The following is a 17644-nucleotide window of genomic DNA, read 5'->3' as shown; positions in this document are numbered from 1 at the left end:
AGAAATAGCGTCAATTGCAGTTTACAGCGTCGGAGTGCAACACAGCTCTGGGCAGCTCACAGGCAAGCACGCAGGCGGCCGGCCAGACTACAGGGGTCGTTGGTGCGCGGTGAGCCGAGGACACCCTGGCTGAACTAAGCCCCCCCCTACCCCTTCACTCCGTGTCTGCAGATAATATCACCCAACGGTAGGATATATAATGAAAACAACAAGGGATCTAACATGGAGCCCTGTGGAACACCACAGACAACTTCCAATAATGCCGATTTTATCTCCCCAATAGAGAAACTGAAACCTATCAAAAAGATAAGATTTGAACCAGGATAGGACAGACAGCCCCACTGTGCTTTCAAGATGATTCAGTAGGATGGAATGGTCTCCAGTATCAAAGGCAGCACTTAGATCTAGAAGAATTAGAACTTCTTGTCCTGGGAAAGCGCTTTAACTGTTTTCAAAAGCCCAGCTCTGTTTCCGGGTTGTTGGAAGTTCTAATTCCTTTGTTCTAATGTCAACCAGTAGAGTTCCCTTTAGTTTGAACCCATACTGTTTTTCAAAAATGGAGCCCCTGCAATATTTACTTGGGTTTTTCTAATACTTAGAAGCAGCAATATTTGTATTGTTACTTTGTTCATGCAACATAATTTACCATTCAGTCTGCAAATGTCCTTGTCATGGCTAATTTTGTAGATAGGGGCTCAAATCACCATCTCTTACCACTGAGCTACCCCTCACCATTGTGAAACATTACAATAATGAGAAAACATTACCATGCTTAAACACTAGAATTACCTCCTGCTTATGGCAGACCAGAAAGAATGCATGTCCAAATGAACAGAGATTGAAACACATTGGAATTGATGTTATACTCATCCAAGCTTTGTATTTACTGGGGTAAAGCATTTGGCACACAAATCCCCTAGATGGGCTCTTGGCAGCTGCTAGCATTATGTATATCAATTGAAACGCTGGCTTTACACGTAAATGATACAACTTCTTAACAGAAAAGTAACTTTTATTGTATATTTACTTGAATGCTACTTTGTCAAAGTCAAAAGTGTAATTACCAGACACCATGGTAATATAAAATAGCCAAAAAATAGGATTTGTTTCTGAAACAAATATTATTCCTATGTGATGTTGGATTGTAAAATGTAAATACACACAACAAAATAACTTCCATAGCTGTATTGTGCCAATGCATAATTGTTGAGTACCAGTATGTAATGTTGGATGATTCTGGCAAAGTCAACAAGTGGAGCCAACAGACACAAAGTAAGCTGGACTGGGGTTAATGTTTAATTCTCTGGTTATAGATTTAGGTGATTTAACTTCACAAGTTAAAAACAAAACTTATTAAAAACAAATTGATTACCGGTACTTGAAAAATGTATCCAGAAAAGTTTACCATCATTGCGCACACATTTTCCCTTACTGTGATGCATTGCACTGCTTTTTGACTGCAGTTTGGACATCAAAACTATAATGCATCACCCTGCACTTGCAGTTTAATACTTTCTCACCCTCAGAACACTGGAAGATTGGGCAGGGCTCTGACATTTTACACATTTTACGCATTGAGTTAAAAAAAAAAAAAGTGGTAAGGGATCAGCGCAACCAGAAATCATCACAAAAAGAAAAAGTATGGATTTTATTCCCATTCATGCACATGATAATAAATAAATAAATAAATAAATAAAATGCTAATATCATGATGTTTAAAATTAATAGGAGTCAATCAGTTGCAAGACATGACCGAAATTACCTTACAAAGGTTTTCATAAAGCTTTTCAGATGCATGGCTCTGGTATTGTAAGTCGGTACCCTGAAATATGTCCTTTACCAAGCTGACAGAAGCCTCCCCTTTTTTAGCACTGTTTCACACAGTATATGGCAATCTACACATTCTAATAACTCCTAGTGGGAGCCAGCTGGCACTCACTCAGTCAGGTAATTTACCAACTCATTCAAGAAGCAAATAGTGGCCTTGGGTAACCTGATGTGACTTGAATAATGCTTTATTGATATTTTATAATACAAAACCATTCTTCCATAAAAATCCTTCCAGGGGCTTTATTACAGATACATTGGAAGAGATCAGGCAAGATGCAGCACCGCTGAGATGGGGAGGCAGCTAGTTTGTTAACATTGGGCTACAGAATGCAAGAGATTGGGACCAATGAGGAATGCAAGCATACACAGCTTTACTTTCAACAGTTCAAGCAATACTCAAAAAGGCAGTATTTCTAGCCATTTTTATCCAGCTTAACTTGACACTTTATTCTATGTAAAAATACACATGGTGGAGATTCATAGCCAAGAACACTGGAAAGTCTGGAAAGCAGAATTATAACTAGGGCTTCTGTTTTTCATTTTTTATTAATTTCAATTCTGTTTTAAATCCTCCATACCTTAACAGCTTTAAATCCTGCAAACAAGCCTCCATTCCTAATTGTAATCTTATTTCAAATCTTGCAAGCAGAGTCTCCAATAGAAATGTGGAATGTGCTGTCACTCAGTAGTTGGGGTGGGTTTAAAGTATTCCGAACGAATCAATGATCGATACAAGCCGGGAAGGAGGGACATTGCCCAGCTGCACTGGGAAACGTAGTTTATTTTTAATGGGAAAATATGAATTGAGTAACCATTTCCACTGTTTTTCCGGTGTTTATTGGCTATACACCGATTTCATTTTTTTCTTTAATCGGGGGTGTTTTATCGTTTTTTATCGGTTAAAACTGAAAATCAGAAGCCCTAATTATAACTAGGACTGCTGATTTTCGGTTTTAACCGATAAAACACAATAAAACACCTCCGATACAAAAAAAAGAAATCGGTGGCTAGCAAAACCTACTACAAAAATAATAATAAATACATTTCCTGGTGCTGCTGGGCAATGTCCCGCCTTCCTGACTTGCATCTATCATTGATTCGTTCTGAATACTTTAAACCCGCCCCAACTACGGAGTGACAGCACATTCCTACATTTCTATTGGAGAATCCACTTGCGAGATTTTAAACGAGATTACAGGATGGAGGCTTGTTAGCTGGATTTAAAGTTGTATTACAGTTAAATACAGAAGATTTAAAACAGAATTGTGGCGAAATGTACAAAAATGCGTACACACAAAAAGCCCAGAAGAATGTGCCCGTGACCATAGGGATTTCTTTGTGAAAGACAGCAAAGGAAAGAAGGTACAACTTAAGTGTGCAAGTACTGTCGAGTTACTATACATATTTTGACAGAAAAAAAAAAAACGCTCAAGCATTTTGGAAAGTAACAGAAAACACTAATTTCATATAGTATATCAAAAATGAAAGCCCCCCCAAAAAAACGATTTACATAAAACTCGAAAATAGCTAAAAATAAGCACCGAAAAATACAATCAATAAAACCTGAAAAACAGAAGCCCTAATTATAACCAATGTGTGTGCAGTATCTTCTACTGTGCTATAAATTATCACTCATAATCCAAATCTGCTTTACTTAATCCTGATCAGTGAAAATCACCAAATACTTTGGAAAGGTATCTTATTGTTGCAACTTTTCAGAGGCTGCTTAACAAGGTAAATGGAAATGAAGCACGGCATACATTGCCCTAAAGCGTAACATTCTTGCTGTATTTAACATATTACTGGAAGGGATTGGATTTTAACAGGTGAGTAAGTAATGAAGATATTTGTCAATTGAAGCATGCATACAGAGGCTTAATAGGCTAATGTAACATATCAAGTGAAGGGATCAAAAGCCATCTACAAATGCATAAATTACATCTAAATGTTGGTGATGTGAAAGTCATGGTCTTTAAAAGGGTAAATAGAAATGTCTGTGGGAAGGACGATGCAGTAGACTGGGAGCAATAAGTAATTTATTGTGAATGAGCACAAACTGGAGAATTTCAGGAAAGCTATAAGAGTATGTGCACCAGTAACACAGGTAGGAAAAACACTGAATTATAGCACCATAGTGATTCCAGTGATTGGATCACTGACAGGGATCTTAAACAGACAGTGCATTAGAAACCTGTCTTTCTGACAAAATTGAATGATGAAGATTAATGCAAGAAAGTGTAGGGTCTTGTAAAAGGGCTGGTAATAAGATTCTAAAAAGCACTATTGATATTACCAATAAATTGATGTTTGGCAGTGTATCCCTAAGCAGGGGTTTGACTTGAACTTACTGAAATTGCACTGCACCTCACTATTTTTTTTAAATTGTATGTATTTATTTAAATTTATGTATTTTTTTTGTATAAGAGTGCATTTTTCATATTGCATTTTAATGCTGTATTGAAATACATTTTGGAGGTTTTGTGATCGAGAATTTCATATATTATAATTTAATAATCACAATCTGTACCTGACTCTCTTGTGAACAGCCGCTGGTGCCAATTAGTTTGGACTATAGATCTTTTTCTTTACGAGGTCTGCTCATTACTGTAAATAATTTAGACCCGGTCTCATACAAAGACTTCATTAATTTACTGGACTAGATTCAAATAGCGATGTATTGAGATTACATAAGGAATAAACTACACCAAAGTGTGCACAATAAGCCTGTAATTGTATCGGGGGCTTCGTGGCAAGATACATGATGAGACTGAAGTCTGTCATCATATACCATTTCTGTAAAATGTTTTTTTTTTATATGGAAGCTTCCATTCTAAAATTAAAATTTGCACTTGCAGCTGTAAACGTATTAGGGAGAAAATGAGTCCCTAGGTAAATAATTTATATCATGCTTACCAAATGCACCACATCAGATGAATTCTCTACTGAAACTTTCCTAGACATAAGGCATCTAATCTGTTGCCTATATTATACACACACACACACACACACACACTAGCCCTGAGAAAAACTTTCAGTCAAGACTTCCAATTTCTGCACTCATTACATTGTGAAAAACAGTTTATCTATAAATACCTTCCATGACGAGTTGCAGTTCTTGGGTAGGGGTAGAATCGGTTCCTTTTGTGTGAGAAAAGGGTAAAAAAAATGACATGAATGAGAATCTGACAAATTTGAAAACAGTTTAGGACAGTGGAAGATGGAATGTGAAACAAACACATTCTTATATGTTTTAAATCTTAAGTGAGAGAAAGTTGTGGGATAAAATATTATGTATCAGCTGAAATATTAAAATGCATCTTACTGTACATTTCTTCATGACTACATTGACAGATTATTACAGTACACATTGATTCTGCATGCACACGTTCTGGGTGTTTTCTGTGGTTTTGGTTTCTTTATTGGTTATCACGCTCATCAGAACCCAGTGTACAAACTGCATTTTGGCTGCTGTACTGTCAGCCGTGACACTATACACACCCCTGTGGCTGTCACTTTCTGTCAGGCATTGAAGCTGATGCTCTCTGTAATTGTAATGAAAACTCAAATACACATAAAATAGGTATTAAGCACTGCTGACCAAAGCAAGGACTTACAAACAGTTACACAATCAACACATATGTTTTTAGTCTTTTTAACACTTGGTGTTGGTGCTGCATGCAGGTCATGTACAATCTGCCTATTTTCATGTAAGGAGTAGCACAGCACCCACAGTGACAGAACAGAGCAAAAGAATGCAGTGAGTGGGACTGCCCCACAGCATGTCCTTCTTGTTTTGAAAATACTTTTGGCATTCTGACTGTTCACAGAGGATCAGAAGACACTTGAAGGACAACAAAAAAGAACATAGATAGAGCTAGTGGGACTAAAAATGGGCGAAATTCTAAAACCATGAGAAATATGTGGCAAAGGTCCAAGCAACCCACAGAGGCTAAAAATCTCATCTAAGAGCAGCAAGTTTCTAAAGCACCCACCAGCTTGACAAATAATGTTTCTTTTTGTTTAGTGGATGCATATATTTTATTTACAGTTCACATACAATACATTGTTTTTTTTTTTCTGGAACATACAGTATAGTTCACTTTTTTTCACTGGTGCCTGATCCTTGACGTGTAGAGCTCATGTTTTTTCCTTCACTGTTTAGTTTAATTGACATGGTTTGGGGTTTATTTTGTAAGCATGCTATTCAGGATAATGTTTTTGATAAAAGCCCTCTATGCGCTTGACTGCATACAAGCCAAATGGCAGTCATTGATTAACATGACATTAATAGCAGAGTATTATGTTCGTTTTGCTGCTAGATATTTCACCAAATATCAACAGAAACATCTGCTCATTTAATGATTGGCTTGCTGAGCAGTGTCTGGAAGACACAAGACGTGCAGACTCAGGTATGCTGATCCTTTATCCTTTATGCACTTTCTTTAAATGGAAGGCGTAATGCTTGGAAATTAACCCAATAGATGCACATTTCTGGAGGAAAGTGTGATGCAGACCTTCGCTGAGTACATGCTGGGGTAATCAAATCATTACCCCAACATGTAGTCAGATCTGCTGCCCTGCCCATGAACCTGTCCGGAAACAGAGACATACAACAGTCAAATTTACCGGTTCTCTAGGTAAAAGTAAATTACATATAGGCATCTCCTTAACGCCACAGATTACTCTCAATCATTGTGGTAAATTCAATGTTTTTAGGTATGTAAATACTGAACAGGCTCCTCCACTTCCCTGTTACCATATCCAGCAAAAACATCAACCCCACTTGCCCCTTTCTGGAGCTTGTAGGTTATATTATTCTACCCTCATTAGTGGAATACCTATAGGAGTCCATGAATGTTCATGGCATATCTTCTATCTCTACATAAAAAAGCATTGTTGTAATGTTTCTAACTGTCTATGTATGGTTGTCTGTTGTATTTATGTTGCCTCTTGGCCAGGTCGGCATCTTAAATGAGAACTCATTCTCAATGTCTTTACCTGGTTAAAGAAAGGTTTGAATTGAATTGAATTGAATACCCCAATACTTGTTGGAAGGTAGAGAATAACAGAAGTCAATGCAATGTTTTTATCTATTTCATATTACATTTGTTTCTGTGTTTGTTCTCATGCTGAATTTATTATTCTTTCCATAGTGAATACCATAACTTAAGGCTGTCTCTTATGGACTGCAGACCTGCATTGCACTCAATGTACTAATTTTACCTAATCCTCCGGCCATTAGTTTTATCTACCACCTAAAGCCCAGTTCAGTGTTCAAGGTTAGATTATGTGAGGTAAAGCTATGTATTCACTACCAGGGAAAATACATCTTGTTTTAACAGTTTCTTGGGTTATGAGCTCTACTGACAAGCTAACTCTTAGGTCAAAAACTGTTAATATTTAGTATACAGGAAAGCAGACTGGAGTACAAAAAAAACCCAAAAAACCCCAAAATGTCAATGAGCTGGTATCCATTTGTGGCGGAGTGTCCCGTCCCTATGTATTATTATTTGTATTTTTGTTTGCGGCTCGGGTAAAAGCGACGCGTCTTTTATTATATATTTAAAAACCCTGTGAGGATGCATGGCTGATCAGCTACTGATTATTTAACTAGCTGACAGTCATGCATCCTTACCAAACGCGTGCAGACTCTGGCCGAGGGGTAATAAGATAATTAACAACTAGTTAATCCCTCGGCCAGAATATATAAACCTGCAGCTCTCTGCACTCGGGGTGGAGTGTACAGAGGAGAGTACGGGGAGCGGAGAGAGAGCGAGCGAAAAATCACGACAGTTAAAGACGACTGCTAAACAGTATTTGTTTATTCATTTGGCCCTTGTGCCTTTTTGTTTTGTGTTTTGTTGTTTTGTTTAAATCTTTTGTTTTGTTTATTAATAAATACGCTGAGTGCCGTTGCACTCAGCTTCAACCGCCCATCCATTGTTTTGGTTTCTACTTCCTGGTCCATGACGTCACTACTGCGAGCCAGACTGTCACACCATTACATGAAAAAGTACATCAACATAACCTATACCGCAGTATGCACACGCACCAATGGAAGTTTTACAGACAGACAGATAAACAGAGACCTTCATGTACCCCCAGATAACTGTAGATCCTACATTAATAAATAGTGCAAGCACAGTTAATAGTCTGTCAATAAACAACAACAACAACAACAACAACAACAACATACACCCAATTGTGCAAAACAAGGCTGTAATCCTATCGAGGGTTTCTGTTGGCATATAAATGCGCAAGCAGAAAAACTATATGAATTTACTTGGCTTTTTTGGAGGGTGAACTTGAATGATTTCCTTATCACTCAAGAATCTCTGCTTTCTGAGGGAGATCAGTCTAAACTGTCATCCCACAGAGGGCATGTGGCAGAGGTAATTTCTTACAAAATAAATGTTGCTTATTATTTTTTTCAGAATATTTACCTTGTTCTGCTCTTCCTTCTGCGGATAAAACTTTAAAATTGCAGGCCATTGTTGTTTGTTTTGGTAGACGGTGTTCATGTACTAGTAACAGAGTTTGTTTTTAAAAACCGAGGTTAGCAGTTTTATTAGACATGGGTCTTGTGGCACCATCTAATCTAATTACACATGGGTCTTGTGCCACCACCGTGTAAAATATAATAATAATAATAATAATAATAATAATAATAATAATAATAATAAATACAGAAAAGGTCAAAAATTGGCATTAAAATTCCAGCACAGATACCCAGTTGTTATATAAAATCTCAACATAGATTTTCTGTAGGCAATACTTGCCAAATGACTTTTGCCAAATTACAGGGATTTTAAAGAGTTTTTAAGTTATTTCTTTTCATGAACCAGTATTAGTCTCATGCATGACCAGTATAAAACTATTAGTGCTGATTTCAGCTGTTTCCAAGTTGTTGTAAATGGAAACGACTACTAAATTGATTAATTAAGAGAGAGAGATTGAATGTTGTTTATTTTTAATGAGTAAAATAATATTTTTTACTGAAATATACCTTAAATATAACCCCCTAAAAAGTGAAATATAGTTAGATAAGTAGGCTAGTTTCACTTTAAGAGGCTTGGCTAGAGACAGCGTGAGGAGAAAAGCCTATATTCTCTGAAGCCATGAAACCTATTGCACTGGGAGTGACTTAATACATTGCCAAGAACAATGGTGTCGAACTGTAGCAAACAGCAGCAGTGATAGATGACCTCTTCAACAATATCTGCTTTTGAGCAGCAACTCTAGTGATTTGCTTAAACAGTACCAGTGCTTGTACCAGTTAGTGGTAGCTACTGGCAGAAAATGCAATGCAAGAGGAGTTTCATACTCTAAGCTTTTAATACCATAAGGGACGGCTGATTTCTATGAAGCCACTCAATGCTGACTTCTCTAACAAAAGTAATTGATGAATTGCACAAGGGGTATCACTTACCTATTCCCGAAGCTGTACGATTATTTAGTGTAACTAAGAAACCCATGTGCAACATTATTCCTACCTGCTCTAACACAATGCACTTGCACAGTTGAGACAGAAAGCCCCCTTACCCCCAGGTTTTTTTTTTTTTTTTTTTTTTTTTTTTTACTGCATCGCTGTCAGCAGGGATTTTTTGTTTTCTACTGAATGATTCCCAATTAAAAAGAGCCAGCAACCTCTTCAAGAGATAAATAGACCAGACTGATTTCAGACAGGAATGAATGTGCACTTCTCTCTTTTTTTGTGAAATAACCATCACGTGACACCTGTTATCAGTAAAATACACTCCAGGAGCCAGATTGTAAAGGCAGTTCATTTGGGTTATTACTGGTGTTTTTGCCGAATAAACCTTTGCAGAATAATTAGCAGGCTATTCACAATTATCATTCAAAAACTCTGGAGTATACTTTTAAAAAGTAATGAAGTCAAAATATTTGTTAAAATGCCAACTTGAGTGTTATATCATTGCTCTTTGGCACTTTACAGAATCACTGCAGTAAGGTACTCAATTTTCCTACTGTACCTGTATATCCACAGATTCTGACACCCTCAATAACTTGAGCGAAAAAATAATGTCCCTACCAAGTTTCATCACAATTGGATAAGCAATATTTTATAAAATTTGAAAGTGTCACATATGGCTGTAGAGGTGCCTTTTTGATAAAATAAAAACTTAGTGTAATTAACCCATGCTTCACAACATTTCCGTGTTTGTTTAGCCAATACACATGGAAAAGTAAAAAAAAAAAAAAAAGAAAACTAACCCATTCTGAATAAATACATTCTAAAAAGAGGCCACTATTCTAAACTCATTAGCTTTAAGGACAATTTCATTGCATGTGTTTTTTTTTTTTTATTTAAATTGCATTTTATAACAGAAAACTTAAAAAGCCTTGCATACTTTGTAAGGCAACTGATTGTAGCCAAAACTGATTGGTGTTAACAGTGTCACATTCTGAGTTTGGAGGGATTCCATTTACAAGATCTATAGCACATTTAATATTAATTTGAACTGACCTGATTAAAAAAAAAAAAAAAAATAATTGACTTTTCAATGACAAAATAATAACGAAGACAGACACAAAAATCAATGATGAAGAAAAAAGCTGCAGTCTGGTGGCAGCAAAGAACAAAATATGAAATGAATAGCTCTTAAGATACCACTATCATGTGCCAGTTAATTTAACAAAGAGCACAAGTTCTTTAGAAAAGCAAGTAGAAATCACTTTAATCATATGCAAATGTATTATAAATGATTACTGTGGCAGGGTAACGCATTCTCCCTTGTTCCCGGGATGGTCATGTCTCCCAACCAATGGCGGTGCTGTGTTCAATGACTCCCACCCTCACCAAGATGTTGCGGACCTTAAATCTAATATCCGGTCTTGTCAGCCATCTTGGTAGAGGTTTAAGCCACACATGTGCTTCAGACACCATTTTGTCATTGTCTTATTAGCTGCACCTGTTCCCTAGGGATGGGTGCACGACTGATTCAAAGGGTGGAGTTTGTTGTATATAAGTGGAGTGTGTGGTTGAGGGGTTTGGTCGTGCTGGGGATGCCAGGGCAGAGGAGCCAGGACTCTACACGGACAGTGAACTGTATATTGTTTATGTACTGAACGTTTTGTTTAACGACAGTGCCCGACTGACTACTAAATAAAGACCACTACACACAGGACGCAATGGATTGCAGCGTGACACAATACTTCTGCTGAGATTTGACCATACAAACAAGAGGCAACACCAATGCAATGCCACTTAAAAAGTATATTTCATAACATTCCGTATTTTATATAATAGCCGTTGACAGATGTCGTATAAACTGTGTCAGGTGTGCAATTTATGAAAAAAAAAACTTGTTTTCCAAGGGACAAAATGCTAGAAAAATCTACTTGTCCTTCTTAAAAATCTACTTGCCCCCTCCAGGTCGGACAAAACACACACAAAAAAGTAGAATATAACTTGTAGGATTTTGGTTTTATTTAACAGTGAACACAATCAATCAATTAGTGATTAACAGGGGCGGATCTAGCCTTGTAGCATGACTGATTCACTAAATTCTTCAAGATACACAAAAGGTTGCCTGTGACCCCACCTCACCTCAACAAATATATAACATACTTTAAGGAAATGTTCCTTTCGTGCAGTTTGGAACACATTTGCTAGTAAATTTAAGTAACATACTGTAAACGAGCCTTGCGGCTCGGGTTCGTTTTGCCCCTTTAAAATACCGACCAGACACCGAGATGGAGTGTTTGAAAGCGCTTTTGCGCTAATTTTTAATAAAGAACCAATGAACAAAACAAAACAAATCCCGAACACAAAATACCCACAAACCAAATAAACACCTAGCTCTGTACGAGCACTAACTAACACACAGGAACACCCTGACTACACGTGGGACAGCTAGGCTGTTTCCCCACTAAAAATACACAAAAACCACACAGGTTGAATACAGCACCTTTTTTTTTCCCTCACGACTGCCAGGACGCAGAGTACAACTTTCTGCTTCCTTCTTCTCAGCAGTCCTGAGCAAACTTACTGTTTCTCTTAAGTACCCTGCACCTGGTCCTAATTTACAGTTGTTTCCAGGTGCTGGGAATAACTAACAATTAAACAATAATCAAATTAAACAATAAAACAATTAACAAAACCATCAAACAAACAATACCATTTAACAAAACCACACATTCTACTGCAGGGATGATTCCACCCCATCCCCATTGTGCTACAATACTAAGAGTAAAACTATAATAAGCAATACTTGAAATATAAAAAATATAAGAATACAAAATCATTGGCAACTATTACTGCTGCTTTGTGGAATTCTGATTGCTCTTGATGTTCTTTCAGTTTGTAACTGCTAAACCCCAGATTTTTAAAGCACTTGTGTATAACAAGTTTCTCTGCATTTTTTACTGTTTTTCTACCAAAATGCACACAATATTTTCAGTAGGCTCTATCAAATTCTGCAAAGACAAAATATGTTTTTTCTTTTGTTTATTTCTATACTTTTTTTTTTTTTAACATTTTGAAACTATTTTTCAACATCTGACATCTTGTCCCATGATGGCTAATTGGAACACTGTTGCAGCAGGGTGATCCTGGTTTCATATTTGCTAGTTTTTAAATGAGCAAAATAATATTTTTACTGAAACATACTTTGCTAGTTTTTTTACAAAAAAAAAAAAAGTTTAAAAGATTCGTCTGTGCATTGCCAGAGGCTTTCCTGGCAACCAATTTTGTGTTTCTTTGTAACCAATAGAAAATCTGCTTCTTCCACAGCTAGCCAATCAGAAGTGATAGGGGTGGGATTTAAACACTTTTTAAAATGTTTGTGTGTAGGACCTTCAGCAATTCAGTTTTCAGAAACTTGTGTGGCTCTCTAGAAATATACCCGATGTGTTTTTCTAGCAACAGAACAAACACAGGACAAACAAATTAAATAAAAACTACTTGTCCGACCGACAAAGTATAATGGAAAAACTTCTTGTCCCTCACACAAATCTTGTTGTCCGGGGCATCGGGCGATACGAATTGCACAGCCCTGCGTGTATATTGATACAACTGATTTTTGTACATGGTTATATGTATTTCTATAAAATATTTATTCACTAAAGTAAGGACATGACTAGATCTATAGAAAAACAATGTAATATTTATTGGATGCTTATATGGACTTCTTTTGTAAATATTTGCTATTCATACACAAAAGAATCATGATTGGTACACAAATGTAAAAGTCCCCTATGCAAATGTTAAAAGTATTTACCAACAGCATTTTCATCATCAAGCCAATCAATATCTTCTTGGATTATTATTATTTTTTTTAAACAGATATTTCAATCAATGTCAACAAATCATACACACCAAGTATATCCAGTTCCTTTGCAATATGCTTCCAGATGTTCCCTTTCATCTTTTTGTCATTTCAATCAATGACAATCATATACTATAAAAAATAAACTTAAATAGATGTCCTTGTGATTCTGGTGGCCTTTACCATGCACCATTATTTTCAAATTATTATTCGTTTTTTTTCATGGACAAACAAGTGGTAGGGTGTTTGTTTTACACAGCCAGCACATATATATATATATATATATATATATATATATATATATATATATATGAAATGTAACCAATCAAATAAAAATATCTTGCTTGCCAGTATTTAACAGAAGAGCAACAAGACCAGTCAAATATTTCGTGGGGGTTACATTTTCTTAATAAGTAGGATGTGCTTGACTACATGTGAAGTCATTCTTTTGCAAAATATTTACTCCATAAATGCATTTGGGCTGAGTGAACCCAATATGAGACCATCCCTTCCCAAAGGAACCTGTGCTACCCTTATACAAGTTTACCGTAGTAAAAGCAAAGTGTAATAACGCATAATGAAAGCATTGTAATGCATAGTATACCAAAAGCATGGGAAAAAATGGAAAAATACTGCGCAAATTTACCATAGTAACCTTATATAAGGGTACCTCTAGGTGTAGGTTATCGCTCTCCAATCACTGTTAGTTGGGTTGCCTACAGTACATTTTATTTCCTGTTTACACAGGAGACATCAACATAGTAAGACTGTAACTCTTTTTAGGGTTTTTGGTAACTTCTAAATCATCTCGAGTGATTAATCAATATCATCAAAAACCTGAGATGGAATTACAGACTTGAGTTCAGTAGGGTGTACTATATATAAAAAATAATTTTTAAAAAATCTCTAGTTTCACTCTACTGAATTTATATATGCCTCAAAGTTGTTTTCATTGTTGCAGCATTTTCTTGAATTTGAATACATGTTTTCTTCTCATAAATAACAGTAATTGAAAATATGAATGTCACTTTGACCTACTGATTTTACCTGTTAGTTTTTACAGTTGTTCTGGGTCGAGGTCGATGAAATGTTTGTGTTTATTATTTACTGGTGGCATGTACCGTCTTACCTTACCTTAAAATAATTTGATTAACATGTTTAAAATAAAATTTTAGGATTACAACCCCATATATACTGTATCTCAACACAAGTGAAATAATGTACATGGCTTGTATATTCGTTGTGTGTTCCACAAAGAGTACACTATATAATTTTTAAATATATACAGGTAATTTAAAAGCAAATCCATGAACAAAAAGGTAAATGGTGACTATCTTTCTATACCACCTAGGAAAAATAGAGGATCACTCAGGTTTATTTCCTAGAAAGCTTTCATTTGTGTTTACTGTACTGTATTTAACTTTTAAAAGCACACTTAAAATAATTTAAACTTTTTGTGATTCATTATATTTGCACAGCTGGTAGCAGAATATCATTTAATTAAAAAAACAGCCCTTTTTATGGTGTGTTCTATTTCCAAACTTTAAAGAAATACTTTATACCCTCTGAACATTTGTATCTGTTTATTATTCCTTTTGTGTTCTAAATCATTGTTTAAAGTAATTAGCATACTTTACATTATCTTTGGTACTGTCTGAACAAGTCTGAGCAAGGTGTGGACTTAGATTATAAGACATTTCTATTCCAAATCTTTAACAAACCCAGGTCAAGAAATTACTGTTGTACACCCCAAGTGGTCCTTTTTATACTGGCCTTGATTACAAAAACCCACCTCACATAGGCTTGCTCAGAGATCGTCCTGAAGTTAAAATGTTTATTAAACATGCCGGAAATACAGAAATAGTATTACATGATGATTAGGAACACATATCAACGGATAATAACATAAACAAAACACATATACCAATAGCATGTCAAGTCAAAGAAGGTTAAAAAAAAAAAAAACACTCAGCACTACCAGCAAGTCCTTTAACCTCTCATGCAAGTGTCTGCATGCATGGGTGACTAATCAACATGTATACATGTGTGTGAAGCTGAGATTGAAAATGCAGTACTCTCTAAAATGGACAGCTCTTATCCAGAATATGCTCATAAAAGATGTAAAAATCTATTAGTCTGTCCACATTACAACTCTGATACATTAGTAATATCATAGATACTGTAATATGTTGGGGCTTCACTGTACTAACTAGGTGCTGCACTCCAGACAAACTCTAGTGACACTCCCTGATTGATGAGATCCGGGAGCCTGCTGGTGGAGTAAGGGATGATAGAAGATGCCAAAGAAAGCAGCATTTAAAGAGAACAGGGAGTAAAACTGTTTCCATTTTGATGTATCTATAAATATAATGCCACTGTATAAACGGCTTCACATTTCTAATGGTTTTTGCCAAGGATAATAAAAAAAAAGGAGTTTTATGTTTTCCTATGTTCCACACACTTAGGGAAATGATAAATGACCCACTAGGTCTAAGGAGAGGTTCTATATGATTTCTTATCTGTTTATTCCCACAATGTCTGCTCTGTGGGGGTACAACATTCCCATGCACAGTGTCTCCGTGTATGCTCTTCTGGAATAGCTTATTTCTCTTCTGACGTTCAAAGCAAAATGTGTTAATTTTGTGGCAAGCTAATACAGTGACATTGGCTAGGCTAGTCATAATTTATATTCTGACCAACAGTTATCACTTGCAAAATAACATACAATTATATCATTAATTATCCATACAAAGCTGGCCACTGGTTAACCTCAATTTCCCCTTATTTCAGTTCCATATAACCGGTAAGTCCTTACAGAAAAGTTTCAAATATATTACTTGGGTATAATACCATTAAACTTCATCAGAACCATCAGCACACATAATTATCAGTATCAGCAATGGTAACATGTTAAATGGCAAACGAAAACCGCATCATTCAGTACGTTTACATGACAAAGTGTTTTACGAAAACTAATGTTTTCGGAAAACTGAATCAGAAAACTGATTTTCTTAAAACATCACTTTTCTGTGTTTACATGATTAACGATAGAAAGTCTAATTAGAATTCAACTGTATACATGGATTTAAGTTTTCGGAAAATGCAGGATATTTTCGCATGCAAAGTAAAAGCCCAAGTACGATTTGAACAGACCGGACATTTTCTCTGCGATAGAACGGAGACCAATCCAATAACAAGTGCTTTATCGAAGTGTCAGGTCTTAAATTCAAAGATTACTATCCTATACCTCTTTTTAGATTCCCCACAATGTGCAATCAGCCTTTCCAACAGCTCATCCTGTTCTATAGTACCAGTTTCTTTTGCAGACATTATTTTAAATTATCACGTAGTTTTAAAGCTGGAAAACATGTGCTGCTTCAGTATGGGCTATTAAAAAAAAAATTATTATTAATAATAATAATAATAATAATAATAATAATAATAATAATAATAATAATAATAATAATAATAACAATTTCTTAGCAGACGCCCTTATCCAGGGCGACTTACAATTGTAAACAAAAATACATTTCAAGAATCACAGTACAAGTATTAATTCAGAGCAAGATAAAATACAATGAGTTTGGTTCTAGCATGTACAAGTATATGACAAAATACGATTCAACGGAGCAAATGGATCCTTGCAGACTGACTACATATTGTTATTATTTTCTCTGTTTTCTAAAACCACGTGCAGGAATGAAGGTCAAAGCTTGCACATGTGCAGTACGCTATCAGAATAAGTATTCCGAAAAGTGCGTTTACATGATATACATTTGGTTCGTTTTCGGAATTGAATCGGAGATTTCAGGGTGCTGTTTTCCGAAAACTGACCTAAGGAATATTCCGATACATTTATCGGAATTAGTTTTCCGAAAAATATCGGAATTGTTATGCTCATGTAAACGCACTGATTGACTAAAAAAAAAAAAAAAAAAAAAAAAGTAGCTTACGGTAACGTTATAAAATATGTGAAATCTGTAATTTATATATATATATATATATATATATATATATATATATATATATATATATATATATATATATATATATATATATACACACACACACACACACATACAGTGTATGTGATTTTATACAGCACTGTATATACCTACAATACATCTTGCATTGAGAAAACACCACTGGAATCGGAATAAAGGAAATTATTATGTAATACAGTTCACGTGCAGTCACGGTTTTGGTAAGTTGCATTTTCAAAACCATATCGCTATGTGCAGTATTAAAATAAGTTAAAAAAAATATATAGCAAATCCACAAAACCAACGAAATACATTTTGTATATTTGACATTTTATTTTTAGTGTTCTGTGTAACACAGGCCATCGTTTAACCTTGAAAAAAATTAAATACAGTACCTGAAGCAGATATACGGGTTTATCATATCAAGAACAACAACGTGTGTTGTAAAAATAAAGCAACAATTGTTTTGAAAACTGTCCATAATATTTACTTGGGGGCTAAGAATGAAAAATGTCAAGAAAAACAATGCCATTTTATATG

At 35.5% G+C, this 17644-nt stretch overlaps 1 protein-coding gene across 1 annotated transcript in view; it reads right to left on the bottom strand.

Moving 5' to 3' along the window:
• LOC117400640 (myelin basic protein-like) overlaps window positions 1–17644 on the bottom strand; it is a 97960-nt gene that overhangs the window by 38156 nt on the left and 42160 nt on the right. The window contains 1 exon segment of the mRNA XM_034920091.2: window positions 4924–4968. Within this exon segment, the coding sequence (XP_034775982.2) occupies window positions 4924–4968 (45 nt within the window).

The sequence above is a fragment of the Acipenser ruthenus genome, chromosome 4 (assembly GCF_902713425.1).
Source record: "Acipenser ruthenus chromosome 4, fAciRut3.2 maternal haplotype, whole genome shotgun sequence".
Classification (NCBI taxonomy): Eukaryota; Metazoa; Chordata; class Actinopteri; order Acipenseriformes; family Acipenseridae; genus Acipenser; species Acipenser ruthenus.
The sequence above is the reverse complement of the archived record's forward strand: the minus strand, read 5'-3'. Positions and strand labels throughout refer to the sequence as shown.